Genomic DNA, 16,357 nt, shown 5'->3' on the forward strand with positions numbered 1-16,357 from the left:
ATCTCTCTCTCTCTCTCTCTCTATCTTTCTCTCTCTCTCTCTCTCTCTCTCTCTATCTTACACACACACACATTGAAAGTACCATTTTACAGTTTCTCTCACCTTAAACTGAACGTAAATCACCAGAACACTCTTTGTATGAGTGCAAAAATCTAAAACCTCAATTTCAGCCTTTCGGTCACATTTAATTGAGACTTTCTGAATTAAGAGATTCTGTTTTTCTCACAGAACTGAGCTTTGGTTGAGTTTGTGGTCTGGTTAATAGTCCTATTTTAAGCTTCACACTTCTGCAGTATTCAGCTTCCTCTCTCAGCTTGTCTTTGACTGCTGTTAGCATTTCCCACAGAGTTGCGGAATATGCGTAGACACACACACACACACACACACACACACACACTTGTTAATTTTTCTTTTTATTAAAGTTGTTTCAGGCATTGATGTGTTTGATTCTGAAGTAATATATTCACATTTGTGATTACAGATGGAGAGGCAAATGTCTATGGGCTCTAACATGATGGGCATGCAAGGCCCTGCCCACAGTAGCTCATGCTCCTCCCCTCATGTTCCATCCATGCACTCAGAGGCAAAGCTGGTGAGTCAGTCACACACACACACACACACACACACACACACACATGCATATTTTCCTTCTTGCCTACCCTGTATGATTTGATTTGCATTCATTTTTATCTTCTGTTATTGTTACAGAACTAGTCACCCATATAAGATACACAACATGTGCATGTATAAGCACAAAAGGTTTTTTCCTCTCTCAAATGCATATGCACGCACACACATAGACACACACTCACGTCTTTCTCGTTTTTACTGCGATAGCTTGTCTGATGTATATCTCGATGCCCTGAACATACACTTGTGCCTCTGCTGCTTGTTAGCACTAGTTCAGCATGCTGGTGATCTCATCAGAAACAAAGCAGCCAGTCAGAGCTCTCAGAGAAAGAGAGAACGAGAGAAAGAGAAAGAAACAGACTGCTGGAGAAATCAGGAAGGAGGGTCTAGTAGTTTTCTGTAGGAATGGAAAAAAATGAATGTGTTTTTTATTTTTTTTATGCATTTCATCAATATTTACCGATGACAAACTGATTTATAGTTCTCTAGTAGCTACAAGAATGTACTAAACTTACAACACACAAGCTGTTAGTGGATTTGACTGGTTAAAAATCAAAGCGTCGAAAATAATGCACCATTTTGTCATTATTCACTTACATTTATATATATAAAAATCTGTTACATTTATGTAAAAAAACAGAAGCTGTGGTTGCCAGAGCCTTTTAAGTTTTATGTACTGAACTTAGATTTAAATATGAAAATATATTAAAATATAGCATAAAACCGTACATGCACATAAGTGACAACAAAAGAAAACTAAACAAAAATACAAAAAAGGAAAAGAAAAGAAAAGAAAAGAAAAGAAAAAAAAGAAAGAAGAAGCAACATTTATTTTTAAAGAAAAAAACCTTTCAATGTGGTTGGTCACACAGGGAATTCTGGCAATGTTAATTTACAGTTTTTCCCTATAAATGATGAGATCACTGCATTTATCAGTATTTTACTGTAAAATTCCATGAAACGTCAAATTAGATCTATTACACTTTTTCATCAATTATATAATTTACCAATGACCATTTTTACAGTCCTTTAATATTAAAATAATCATCATTATTTACAGTGTGCAAAACCAATGTTCAATCAAGATGCATGAAGTCAAGTGCAAGTTGTTTTGAAAAGTCTAAAATGTAAAATGTGATTTGCTGAAAATCACCCAAAAGGCTTTTTTGCATTTATGAAAATTCAAATATGACACGTCAGTGATTTTTTTTTTTTTTTTATCATTGTTGAAGCCCGTCCTCCTGTATGGAAATAACATCTAGTACTTTTTTGTTCCATATATGAAAATCCTACAGGTTTGGAACCGCATAAGGATGGGTAAATGATGACAGAATGTGTGACTGTTACATCCATCTGCCTGGATTTGTACAGTTACCATAGATCCCATTTAAGTACGTGGCTGCTCACACGTTTTAGTTGAGCTTCATATCGGTGGCAAGAGGATCAGGAAGACAGATTTGGTAATTAGATTAAAATCCACTAATTATACCATGTAATAATCCCGTATTTGTGGATTTGGAATTGGACTCAGGAGGGAGTTCATTATTTTGCTCTGAGAAAAAGGGGAGCGCAGACATTTGGAGAATGGAGGAGACTGAAAACAATACTAGATAAAAGACAGAAAGAGAGTGAGAGAGAGTGTCTGTATGTCAAAGCATGAGCGATGACTCTGATGGTGGAAAGAGCATTCGAAGAGCACTTAACTCTCTCTCCACTGGAGATTGATCTCCATGTGTATTTTTTTAATCCTTTCATTTTGTTGCTATGGTAACGGGCAGGGGGAGCATAATATTACTTTAATGTGCAGTCTTATCTGTCCTCTGGCTGGACTCCAGGCACATCCCCCCTCTCTGCTTCGCTCTCGGCCCTGATTGTAATTGAATTATAAATTCCTTTTTTTTTTTTTTTGCTCTGACACATGAAACCATTTGTTTTAAGCTTTCAAGAGTCACTAAAAACAATCTTATAGGAATAAATTAAACATAGGCCATGGATGCTGGATAATTTAATTATCTGTAAGAATGCAAATATATATATATATATATATATCTATATATATATATATATATATATATATATATATATATATATATATATATATATATATATATATATATATATATATATATTTATATATATATATGTATATATAAATGCAGTTCACATGTACTTTAAATTAAACCTCATACCCAACCCTCAAATCCAACATTCACTCCACAAAAAACTTTAACTTTAACAAAAAACTTAAGATTGTTGTTACAAAATAATTAATTATTAAACAATAATTATTAATTAAATTATTTTAATACATATAAAAAGAATTAATTATATATCATAAAATAATTATAGTCTAAAACTTGATGCTTTTACATGATAAGCAATATGTAAGGTCTTATTAAGTGACATTTAACTGTAAATATATATGTTATATATAGTATATTATGTATATAATTTTATGTCTACTGTATTGTGTAATATAGTAAAAACTTTATATGTTTTTTCCCCCTTAAGTTTAATTTTTAATTGCATTTTTTTTTTTTTTTTTTTTTTAGCTAAATTTTACAAGATGACAATAATTTTTTTTTCCTGTTTGGTAAAAAAAATAAAAACTCTGAAAACAAGTATAAACAATTTACATCATTTTGCTTCTCTTTAGATTTTTTGTTGTTTTACTATATAACAACACAAAAAAAATTTTTTCAGTGCAATATTTTGCTTTTTTAAAATGTCTTTTTTGTTGTTGTAACTACTATGGCATCCGTGCTTATCCGGCTGGGATAATGGTAACCATTGCTATCAGGTGACCTGTTCTGGGGTGATCGGAGCCATGTGTCCCCCACACGGCCCGGCCTGGTCCGGCACGACCAGCACGACCCCAGTGAGGAGATCCAGCCCTAATCTCATTATACAGAGATGTTGACTTATTCCAAATGGGAAATATCTCTCCCAACTGTAACCTCATACCCAACGCTCAGCCACGAGAGAGAGAGAGAGAGAGAGAGAGAGAGAGAGAGAGAGAGAGGGTCGAACCTGAGAACATGAAGAAAGCGAGAGACGGAGGAAAGTGGAAGTCTGTGTATGTGAGAAAGACAGTGAGAAAGTGTGTGAGGAGATAGTATGTTGGACGGTGGATGAGTGTGCATGTGTGTGTGTGTGTGTGTGTGTGTGTGTGTGTGTCTGTGCTCTTTGGCCAATGAAGCCAAATTGATTTTGTGGTGGGCCAGGGGGTCTCCGGTGGAAAAAAAACCTACTAAAAGTGCTTTTGTTCCCACGGGGCCGCTGTCAGATCGTCTCACACACACACACAGTCTGGCAGAGTGCTGTTCTGTCTTCATACTCTGTGGTTAAGGTGTCATTTATCTCAGGCCAGATGTGGAAGAGCAGGCTCTTGTGTTTGTGGCTGTTTTGCTCTAGGGCCGAGCAGCAGAATATTTATTATTAATGAAGTCACTGATTATAGGTTTCATATATCCAGTTGTTCGATGTGCTGGGCAGATGTAGTTGCTCTGTTGTTGGAGTGGGAGTGAATTACAGTACAGTGTATATTCTTTTTTCCCTCTCCATTTACTCTTATGATATATTTTCATAGACATATGCTCAACTACATGCTATTTATCTCACATAACCAAACAGCACATGTGCTCTGTGCCCGGTCATTTAGCTTTTCCTTCACATGCTATGTTTTGATACATGAAAGTTCTCGTGTCTGTGGAAAAGAAAGCACAGACGTTCTTATCAGAGAAAAGAAAGGGCCTGTGTATGTGCCAGCTGAACCCTGTCTAACTCAGTGTGGATCCACTTTCAGTTCCACCACTGTTTTGGAGTGTGCAGACTTTTGAGAGAAAAGTCCCTATGAGTTTTTGTCAGTTATACACTGTATACAGCTTACAGCTTCCTTTGACTCATTTGCATGTAAAGATCATTTGCTTAGAGCAATAAACTAATGTCATAAATGGTCCTGTGAGACAAAGAAAATGAGAATATCCTCTTTTAAATCAGTGTTTTTCACTTAATATAATATAATACAAAATATAATACATATCTGAAACTAAGCGCACATCTCATTGTAAATAACAAGTTTGAGCCAGTCTTGAAATGTAATATTTGCGTGTGAAACAGTATGAGATAAAATGTGAAAAATGACAGTTTAAAAGCTAGTTTATCTTTACATTTTTACATTTTCCTTTTTTAAACTAACAAGTACAAAGACAAACAAACAAGCCAGGAATGTGCATTAAGAATTTAAATAGTGGTTATTTTTTATGGCATATTTAAAATTAAATTGGCCTGAAAAGCAAATTGAAACAGAAAAAATAAAACATAGTAAGATGTGTTTACAGTGTTGAATATAAGTGTATTTTGTCAGACTTTTCGCACTTGTTTTAAGAATAAATTTCACCAAATGTATTCTTTCATATTTCTAAAAAAGCCATTCTGTGCATGGAAAAAAAAATTAAAAGAAAAAAGAAAGAAATTTAAGTGATTTGACTCTAATTTCATAAAGAAATATAAAAATACAAAAAAAACTAATTATACAAAGAATCAGTAAAATGTGCTTAATATTTGCAAGGGTATTTGCTAATAGCTACTCCACACAAGTTCTCTTGATCAGGAACTGAAAATCTACGACTTCTGCTTGGAATGTTAGTCTCACTGTTCATGCCAGTGACAGTTAAAAACAATCTGTGGTTCTTTGTTTTATGAGGGGGTAATTATCCGTTGTTTACATTGTTACTAAGGATGATAAATTTGTCACTAGATGGTGAGCTTTTTTTATGAGATAAACAATACTATATGTTCCTGCTCTGTTTCTCGGGGCCCTTGCGCTGGCACACGCCGCTCAGATGACATAATCCTTGGCATGCTCTAAATGTACTCGTTTTTTCACTTGAGCAGTGGAAAAAAAAGGGAACCTTTCTTAAAGAAACATTTCACCGAGGGATTCAAAGTGATGTAAAGTTTTTATGTGAGCACTGGAGATTCAGGCTTATGTAATCGCACCCTCGTTCATCCACAGAGGATCAGAACTGATCGCTAAATTGGCAGATGTGTTTTAAACTTAATTTTATTTATTTATTCTTTTTTATTTTTTGGACACTCTTTCATGTAAATTCCACATTAATTGAATAAATTTTTCAAATTTATATAAAAAAATATTATTACAGTACTTTTTACATGCACATACTCTTCAGTATTTCTACTTTAAATCAAGTAGTAGCATTTAATTTGATGTTAATTGCCATTTCTTTGTAATTGTTTGTGAATTTTACTAATTTTTGAGTGAAAATTGTATCTCCATTTTTTCCCAGTGTATGTATGTATTATGTCTATATGGAAACTGTAATGTATAGTCATACCTTCTGCTGTTAATGTGGGATGTTACAATTATGTAACTTCATTTTAAATCTCATGCGTAATTTCAGACTGATTTCAGTGACTCAGTTTTTCTGCTTCATTGATTTATGTCTGCATCAGTGGGAGTCCTTTACTGAATAGACACCTGCAGCTGGTGCACAGGTTGTGTGTGAGACTCTGTGTGCACAACGACAATCTAAATCCATGTTTTGTAAGCAACATCTGTATGAATGGTGGCATTGTTGGGGGATGATGTCACAGGAGAGGGGTGATGAGCTAACGTACAGCTGTAGCCCGACCATTACATATGTTAACATACAAAGAAAGAGGGAGGGAGAGAATAAATCCATCAGGGTTGTGACAAAATGTCATGAAACTTTGTTGAACGCTCATCAGAATGGCTGCCTATATAGCTCACAGTATGTCATATGAGGTATAGCTAAAATTTCAATTCATGCAATTAATTGTTAATTCATTTCACTCTTGTTTTTATGCATCTAAATCACAATTGCTTAATTTAAGTTAGTTTTAAAATAGAGAGGCAGAACTTATAGCTTCATTGTCTTTCCTTGTGAATGCAACAAAAGGATTATCTTGTTTAACCAATGGATAATTGTGTTTTTCACTGAGTGGATGGGGGGATGGAGAACATCCAGTGTGCATTTGTGTTCTAATGGCATGTGTTGTTATAGCTGTCTGTGCGTCCAGGCTTTTGGGTAACGGTTCAGAGGCCACCAGTGGGTCCACATCACAGAAGAGTTTAGTTGGGTAAACTGGTCACATGTTATAAGATGATCACCAAAAAAGGACCCATTTAAATTTAAATAATTTAAATATATAGTAAATATAAGTAAATATATATGAGGTAATATTTTTGTTTAGTATTATGAATTTTTTTTAAATTGTTTTGGTAAAATTTGTATTATATTTTGTAATTTTTTTTGTTTTTTTGTTCATTTGGATTACTTTTTTTGAGATTTTTGTATTTTTTAGATTTTTTGTCCTATCCTAACAAACCATACATCAGTGAAAAGCTTATTTATTCAGCTTTCATATGATTTTCAAAAAATTGACCCTTATGACTGTTTTTTTGGTCATATAATTTCATAATTACTTTTGTTGTCTTTTAAATATCACACTGCTGAATGTGCTGAATGTAAAAGCATTTATAAGTTAAAATATACTTAAATATAATTTCTACTAAAACTTGTATGCCATCTATTCAAATGTATTTGTAATTACATGTTTACAATGAAGTAACAATTTAGTACATTTACATTTATATGAACTTTTACTATTTTTAGTTGACTTTTAACGCTAACTACTAACGCAGTATGTTAAGTCAAAACATCAAAAAAGTGTACTTCTTTAAAGCACAACAAAAGAACACGATTTAAAATTCACAATATGTTTGACATGATTGCAAAATTTTACAGGTGTGCTGATATTACATTGCATTATATCTGCAAGTACAGTTTTTTTTTTAAATATACTTTTAATATTTTAATTACACTACAAGTGCACATTCAGTACATCTAAGCACACTTCTTTCTGTAGTTCAACAGTGCATTCAATTGTCACCACAGCAGCTATTTATGTTTATTTTGTAACTAATTTGATATTTCGTTAACTATACATTCACAGGCACACATGAAATAAACTTATGTCAAATTAAGATTTGCTAAAACTAAGTTCCTCATCAAAGGACCTACGCTTTATTTGGAGAGCTGTAGCTGATACCTTTATTTGTCTGAATGCAACAGATGCTAATACATTTCAGTGCTAAAGACATTAACCTACCTGTCTTTTCCTCTTTGAAGTTAAGGACCCTCGATACTCACAGATCCACACCATGAGCGCAATCAGCTCTGTTTTTACAACTGTTTGACCCTGAAATGTTTCAAATGGTGTTTGTTGAATGCACTGTGTAAGTAATACAGGTTGATTGGGAAGGCTGGAGCCTCATTCATTTCATGCTGTGCTGTATTTACATGGTAAAGTGATGGATGTCTGTGTCGGCAGTTGCACTCGCGTTGATTAGCTGATTGTGTCTGCTTTTGTTAGGTGATCCTGATTGGGTTTTGTAGCTATTATCCAACCTGCCATTCAGGGGCGGCTTTAAGGTAGTGATTTCCTTTCTCAGCTCATGCTTCAGAGGAGAGTTCTGGTGCCGAGCCACTTTATGTTGTGTGAATTCAGTATTTAAAGAGCTTGTGTTATTAAAATAAGTATAGCTCCTAAAAACAGGTGTATGATTTACTTTAAAACCATTTCTATGCTAGTATAATTTGGGTTTTTTGATTTTTTTTGATTTCATTTGTATTCTTGTAAATTACATTGGCGTTGCTTGCTCCATGCTCCACAATTTCACAAATATTACACAAAAATTACACAAAAATGGCAAACACATTAAATTAAACATGAATTTCTGAAGTATAAAATGAAAATATTTAAATAGTATTTTATTTTAAAATATACTTCAGTAATCTTTTATTTACAGCTTCATTTCTTTTTTGAACAGTGCATGATATTAAAATGTTTTTTTTCTTAATAAACTTAATTTTTTAAAATAAGGGGTGATTTTTAACATTAGTTAATGCTTTAGGTATTATATGAGCAATGAATGAACAACATTTTTTTAAGCATTATTAATGTATTTCTAAATATGTAATTATTTATAAACATACTATTGTTCCTTGTTCATTCATGTCCATTCATAAGACATTAATTTATGATTAACTTGAAGTGTTAAAAATGTTTATTGACATTAATTTAATCAGTACTATTCCCTGTTAGTTTGTGATATCTAATGCATAATTTACTATAAATAAATTGAACCTTATTCTAAAAAGTTAACAAAAATGTTCTAATTAAATTCCTAATTAAACATAATTAAAACAGTTTTTCTCTGCTAAATGTCATATCCCACTTTTCACAATCCAGTCAATTCTCAGTAGATGAAATCTAGTCCCTCCCTACATTTCTCACTCAAAATTCTGCTTCACCCTGAAATGTCACATTTTACAAGTTAAATGCATTTCAAATACAGTTTTGTGTTATTATGTAACCCTTTAAACTATCCTCTAGATCCTGAAGTCTAAAATCTCTTTTATAAGAATAAATGTCCTTATTTTTTTTGCCACACGTGTCTGCTTTTAGTTTTTTGCCTTCCCGCTGTCATTCTTCCAATTAACTGCATCATGTATAAAATTCCTGCTCTGTGACAAAATGCAATGTAAAACCAAATTAAAGTGGTTCCAAATGATTAGCCTGGCAAAGCTGACACAGGCCCACAGTTGTGCCAAACCGTGCAGTCTTACGGTAACACTCCCACCAAACTGATTGCCTCGCCAGGCTCAGAAACCCTCCCATAAGAAATCAGTTAAGTGGTCCCCAGCTCGCAGCTGCTGGCAGGGTCTTGCTTTAGGGGGCGAGAGGGGAGTGGGGGTGGGGGTTGTTAAAAATGAGCTAATGGGCGGTGTGGTGCAGGGATCGGGCATGCGCAGCGAAGCACAGCAGGGCCTGGACGTGGAGAGACGAGGGCAAGACCCTTATTGAGTCTGGCATCAGTATTCAGGGGGAACTGGGAGAAATAGATGGACGTCTCATACCTTGGAGTCCTCAGAGTGCAGGAACCAGTGCCAGGAAAATTACAGCTCAGATTTATGCAATGAGGGAGAGTGAACATAAAGCACAGTACAGACCCAGAGGGCTGAAGGACTCAAGAGTTAGTGGCTGAGAGGCTGAATCTATGGGACTCTAGTGCAGGATACTTTATACCTCTGATTTCAACCTCCTCTTTTTTGGGAAATGACTGTAAAATAGCACAGCCATGAATAGTACGGATAGTATAAAAGGATGAAATCACATTTTGCTATGAAATATTGTTATATTATCCTTAATGGGGCTGTCAATTTAACACATTGCAATTCAATAAAAATAAATATATTACAAAGAATGTGTCAATTTGATTAATAATTAATTTAAAACTTGTTTTAAATAATGGTGTATAAGCAGTAATATTGTGAAATATTATAGCATTTAAAAATTGTTTTTTTTTATTTTGTTTTATTTTTAATTTTGTTTATTTTTTAGCAATGCTGCATTTTCAGCAGCCATTATTCCACTCTTCAGTTTTTTTAATGAATAGAAAGTTTAAAAGAACAGCATTTATTTAAAATATGCATTTATTACAATTTAAAAGTCTTCACTGACAGTTTTTAGCAATTTAATTCATCCTTGCTGAATAAAAGCAATATATATATATATATATATATATATATATATATATATATATATATATATATATATATATATATATTATTCATTCATAAATTCATTTTATTTTTTTTATAATTTACTTTTAATATATAGATTTAATCATAATATAAATCTATAATATGAAATATCATGTAAGTACAACCCTAATTTTATAAATTTTCATGAAACCAAGGGCTCCAACTTCCTCAGTCGGTTCATGTTGGAAGGAGAGAGAAGTCTCACAGTTTATAAAGTGTAATCGTTACAGGCAAGGAACAGGAGAGAGATGAAAGGAAAGAGAGAAGAAAAGGAACAACACAGAAAGAGACTGACAGAAAGAGTATTAGACAGGTAGAGATGTCACTGATATGGTTTAGAGTGAGTTTAGTTGGCAGCAAGTCTGGGCTCTTTCTGGCACAACACTCACACTCACACTCTCTCTCTCTCTCACACACACACACACACACACACACACACACACACACACACACACACACACACACACACACACACACACACACACACACACACACACACTGTCCTGCTCCACTTGTACCCAGGGGCTCCCTCTTACCTCTGACCTCATTCACTTTGATTTACTCCTTCAGCAGCAGGTGTGGCCCTCCCTCTCTCCTTACACTCTTTTATTAATATGAAGTCATCCCTCCGTCTGCAGAAAGCTGAGTCTGTTGTCAAGATCCACCTAGATGCACTCGTGATGATATCACTCAAACTTGAGTGTCACGAAAGAAAAGGCAATTAATAAATACCATTAATGTGCAATTACCCATCATGCCTCAGGCTTTGTGAAAGACATGACTGAGTGAGAGAAATGAGGGGTCAGAAAGGAGAGGCTAGAGATCAGCGATGAAACAGAGAAGAATTTTAAAGAATTGCTGCTCTTATGACTGTGGATGGACAGATATCTGTGTGGATATCACATGAACAAAACCTGATAGATCATCGTCAGGGCTCTATGTTTTAAATCACTTAAAATAGCTGATGATTGATTTGTAGAAGGAAAGGAACAGGATGAGAAAGATTGTGGGTCATTTCTATGGAGGATTTTATCCATTTCCAGAAATATTTCCCTACCCTAGTGAAGAGTTGCCACTTTTTCACAATTTTCATACAGTTTGGTCCAATTTGAAGCTTGTTGTTGCCAAGAATTACTGTCTTTTTATTTATTTAGCTTTTACATGCCATTTATGTGTGGGATCATCTGAAATGTATATATATATTTATATATATAAATGGTCATCTAGAAACATTGGCTTTTTTTCTGACAGACAGTAAAGGATTTTTGGCCCATCCTACTTAAATATGTATTTGGTATCCGAAAAAAGACGTCAACATTTTTGTTTTTGTTTTTGAGTCTTAGTTTGAACGTTGAGATTGTGTATTTTTAGACATGTATTTTTTATTATATATTTTGTGTGATGAGTTGAAATAAGGTTGAAGGAGAGAAAAAATTAGCAAAAATAAATAAATAAATACAATTTCATATTGACCAATAGGTGGCACTTGTTGTAATAAAGGTTGAAATACACTGCAGAACATATGGAAGAAATTTTGCTATGATGGGACATTTTTTAGCCTTCTGCAAATTTCAACTCCCAAAATGGCATTGATTTACACAACAATTGCGTTTTTGGAGCCTAAAATCGCAAAATTGAAAACAACACAAATTTGTGAAAATGGTGACATCTTGCATATGCATTTTATGCATTCAGTCTATAGATATGTGTGCAGGTGCGTAGTATTTAGTAGAAAGCGATTCGAAAGAGCATTATACAGCGTTTTAGTCGTTTTTGCAGATCCGTGTGAGCAAGGATCATTTTGACAATGTTTGTGAAACTGTATGTGAAACCTTTTCAAAAACACAAAGGAAAACCTTTTCTGTTTTTAGTACATTGTTGTCATGTAAATGTTCCCTAAGTGCTACAAACAATATTTTTGGAGTATCTTTCAATATATTTAACTTCGCAAACTTTGGCAAATCCAATTATTAGCTTTTACAACCAGCCAATCAGATTAGAGCTTGTCAAATCAAGAAAGTCCTTTCCAGTTTTTCAGTGACCAATTCTTAAACTTTTACATTTAGTCCCCACCTGTCTTTGATTCAGTCTCACCTCACACAGGTGCTTCACACACTTCTCAGTTCTGGAGAGTTGCCCTGTAAAGGACAGCTTCTCAACAGGCCAACACTTGAGTTACAGTAATGACTGTTTTCCCCAGGTTTTGCAGTGCCAGCGTGCAAGACAGCACTATCATTACAGGCTAATACAGCTGCTGTTTCAGCTCTGAGGGCTCGACTCTAATGTCTGTTTACACCTCATTATGAAAGGCAGATGAGACCTACTCAGTGACACACATCAGCACTGATCTGGGTTCTCAGCTAACGTCATGAGAGATTATGTACACGTAACATAAATAGGTTATATTACTAGCCTCCCTGCACCGTTTATTTCTACCTGCCAGATCTGGAAGGGAAAGTTTTCCTTGAAGAACTTGGGTGAGAGTACTTTTATTCTCATTTCTTTTCTGTTCATGCTACATTATTGACAAGTCTAGTTTTGGTTGGAAGTGTAAAGGATGAATAATCTTAGATTAATAATTTCTTAACAAATGTGATCTGAACTTTCTGATTTTGATGTGTCAGGTTTCCCCCCCGTTGAGTGACAGGTTTTCTGTGTTTCTGCCAAAAGCAGAGCAGGTTTAAGTGGTTTGATTGATGTTACTAAAAGCTTTAAAGAATAAAATATCTGTCTGATAAGTGTGCTGAATAAATGTTTTTTATTTTTTTTTATAGCTGATTACTTGCTCTATATCCTATAGTTAGCATTTCTGACTTCTTTTCTTACTTAATTTTGGATACTTTTGGAGCTTTGGTGTTGCTGACTTTATATTTAATTTTTTTCTACTTGTTTTTTAGTCGAGCACCCATTTGAGGTTGATAGGTGTGCTTTTGTTTTCATTTTTGTCACTTTTTTGCTTCACATAAATTTTTTTAATGTTATGATTCACTTCATACAGTAGCTTGTTGCTTTGGTTCATGGATTATCACACTTTAACAAAGTCTTTTTTTTAAATCTCTATGAGATAAAAAATACTTCAGTGCACTGAAAAGTAGGCAGGCATTAATTCACTCTATTTTGACAAGTGTCTCAACACAAAGCTTGTGTATTCCATATCACTAGTGTGTAAAGTGGATACTAGGAATCTGTTAAGTGTGTACTTCCTGCATTGTGCCGTCTTTTTCAGCCTGTTGTGGCTCATTTGGCTTCTGACCCCGTGCGGCACTCTGGGGCCCTGCTCAGAGCCAGACTGATTACATTAGAACACTGATAGCGGATGCTCTCCCTGCGCCCCACAAATGATGGATAGATGGCTCTTCCTGTGGAAGAGAAAGAGCAAGAGATACTCCAATGCCCCCCTTCTCGCTCCCTCCCTCCATCCACAGCTGGCCCAGTGCCAAGCTGAGCTTAATACGACTAGGCCCCGTGCTTGTCCCCTCTCTAAGCATGGCACGGCCCCAGACAGAGGCATTCCACTGCGTGGGAACTCTGTGCAATCTGTCTGAACAAGAGGGAGGGAGAGATAGGTGCACAGCTGCCCAGGTCCAATCAAAGTGAGAGCGGTGCTGATTGACAAGTGGCGCAATCACTCAGAGGTATTTCTGTGACCCCAGTATGTCAAGTATGTTAATGGATGAAAGATGGTCCCTCGGCTCCTGTGATTGTGATACAATCCATCTTGGTACACTTATTAGAGACTAATACAGATGTCACGTTTTCTAGCGACGAGAGTTTATTATGTCATTATGTTAGATAAGACTCATGCGCAGCCATGCACAACCTGAAGAGTTTAACCTTTTCTTGATTAAATTTACCAATGAACCCATAATTTGCTGGAAAAAGTACACAATTTCAAAATAAAAAAAAATAAAAAAATAAATGATAAAGTGTCCAAAATATTTCATAATTTAATAAATATTAATTTAAGTGCATTAGATAAGATGCATTTCAAAAATACAGTAAAAGCAGTAATATTGGGAATTATTAGTACATTTTAAAATACTATTTATTCCTGTGATGGCAAAGCTGAATTTTCAGCAGCCTTCAGTGTCACATGATCCTTCAAAAATGTTATTTTATTATGCTGATTTGATGCTCAAGAAACATTTTTATTATAATCAGTGTTGAAAACAGCTGTGCTGCTTAATATTTTAGAGGAAACCATGATACATTTTGTTCAGGATTCTGTAATTAACAAGTTCAGCATTTATTTGAAATTGAATTTTATTGTAGAAATTTTGTAACAATGATCAATATCTTTTAAATAATGTCCACATACATTTTTGGCTATTGTGTTAATAAAGTTACATTTAAAAAGCTAAAAACAGCCACTTTTGGTCCATATTAACACAACAAAAAATATTCAGACATATAAATCATACACATAATCAAACACTAGACATATACACAAATATCACACTGTGGCTGTCAGTGTTTTCTTAACGGGAAGTGTTTTGCATGCTGCAGCAGAAATGTTGATAAAGGCAATGGTGGGTTATTACTGCTGTGTTGGCAAGGGTTAGGGTGGATTAAGATGCAGCGGGTGGGTGAAAACAGCGTTAATGCCAGTTAAGGGCAGCAGTAAGGGTGGTTGGGTTAGTGCTTGTGCATTTGGCAGCAAGTGTGTGAAGGCAGAAAGCACTGGCAGCTCCAGCAGTCAGGGAGGGGCGGTATGGCTTGGCTTAGAGAGCTGAAGAGCCAGCAACTTATCAAATCAGTCAGAGAATAAAACATCTAAAAAAAAGACATCTCACAGGTTGACCAGCTTGAGAAGAAAGAGATGCTGTGCTCTGGTTTGTGCCTTGGCACTCACATACGGTCTAGTTGGCTATGACTCTCAGAGAGTGAATGTGCTGCCTGTTACAAACACACAGCTGTGGACACCAGCCTCTCTGACTGACAGCATCTGGAGCATGTGGGAGAAAAGGAGAAACCTGTGAGATTTAAATTACTTGAATGTAATGTTTCCCTCACAGGATGACCACAAGTCCTGGCCGGGATTTCTAAATTGCCTGAAATGTCTGGTGTTTTGTCTTTGCTGTCTTATTGTTTCCATACTTTGTTAGTAGTTTTCATACATAGTTTGACCAATAGCATGCAGGCATTGTACATAATCGACCAATCGTGGCATGCGAAAAGGTGGGATCTGCAGACAATGGTCAAAGCACTGAAATATGTGTAAACATAATGAGCATGTCAATAGCATGTCAATAGGAAAACAAATTCATTTTATTCAAAACTTAATTATGGTGTTTTTTTTTTTTTGCAATAGCATTTGGAAACAATATTTTCTTTTGCTTGATGATGCTGCATCCACACCATTAGATGTCAGTATAAGCCCAAGACTCATATTGACCATTGCAACAAACAAAAACTTACTGAGTGCATCTTTAAATGTGTGATTTTGTTAGATTTTATTTTTCCATGAAGAGATTACCCTTGCTTGACTTCATTTCATGTTTTCTTTCATTTATTTGAGTCATTTGTGTGTGTGTGTGTGTGTGTGTGTGTGTGTGTGTGTGTGTGTGTGTTTTGTTTATTTTTTTTAACCTCAGACCCATTTCTTATAATGTCAGTCTACCTGTTCAGCTCTTTTGGAAATATAAACCGTAGACTCAACACTCTCTAAAAATACTCTGAGGTTTTTTTTTGTATTTTATTTTTTTTTTACCTTGGCTCAAGTTTAAGAAAGTCAAACTGAATGGACACAGACATACAAGTATATATGCACATGCTTATGTACTTTTTCATTTTTTTTATTTTGTCTACATGTGCCGTCAACAGATCAAACCATCGGACATATTTTGGCGGCATGTATGTTTATACTTGTGGCTTTTTTTCAGCCCCCTAAGTTGTCTTATTGAGCTGCCCAGAAAAACAGCTGTATGAGAGAGAGAGCAGTCAGGTAAACATATTCCAAACACAGACGCGCTTTGAGCGTCTCTAGAGTCATAGACTCCAAGACCAGCCCTGGGTGAAAGCTTAAGTAGACCACACGGTTGAAGCAACAGTGCGTAGGCCGAAGGGGAAATGGG

General features: G+C 35.0%; 1 protein-coding gene across 2 annotated transcripts in view; it reads left to right on the forward strand.

Annotated features, from left to right (window-relative positions):
• The window catches only part of LOC109054730 (cyclic AMP-responsive element-binding protein 5-like), a 51,820-nt gene that overhangs the window by 29,251 nt on the left and 6,212 nt on the right, over window positions 1–16,357 (forward strand). For both annotated transcript variants that reach the window (XM_042772311.1, XM_042772312.1), the window contains one exon: window positions 482–592. In XM_042772311.1, the coding sequence (XP_042628245.1) occupies window positions 482–592 (111 nt within the window). The remainder of the gene's footprint in view (window positions 1–481; window positions 593–16,357) is intronic.

This window comes from Cyprinus carpio, chromosome A16 (genome assembly GCF_018340385.1).
Source record: "Cyprinus carpio isolate SPL01 chromosome A16, ASM1834038v1, whole genome shotgun sequence".
Classification (NCBI taxonomy): Eukaryota; Metazoa; Chordata; class Actinopteri; order Cypriniformes; family Cyprinidae; genus Cyprinus; species Cyprinus carpio.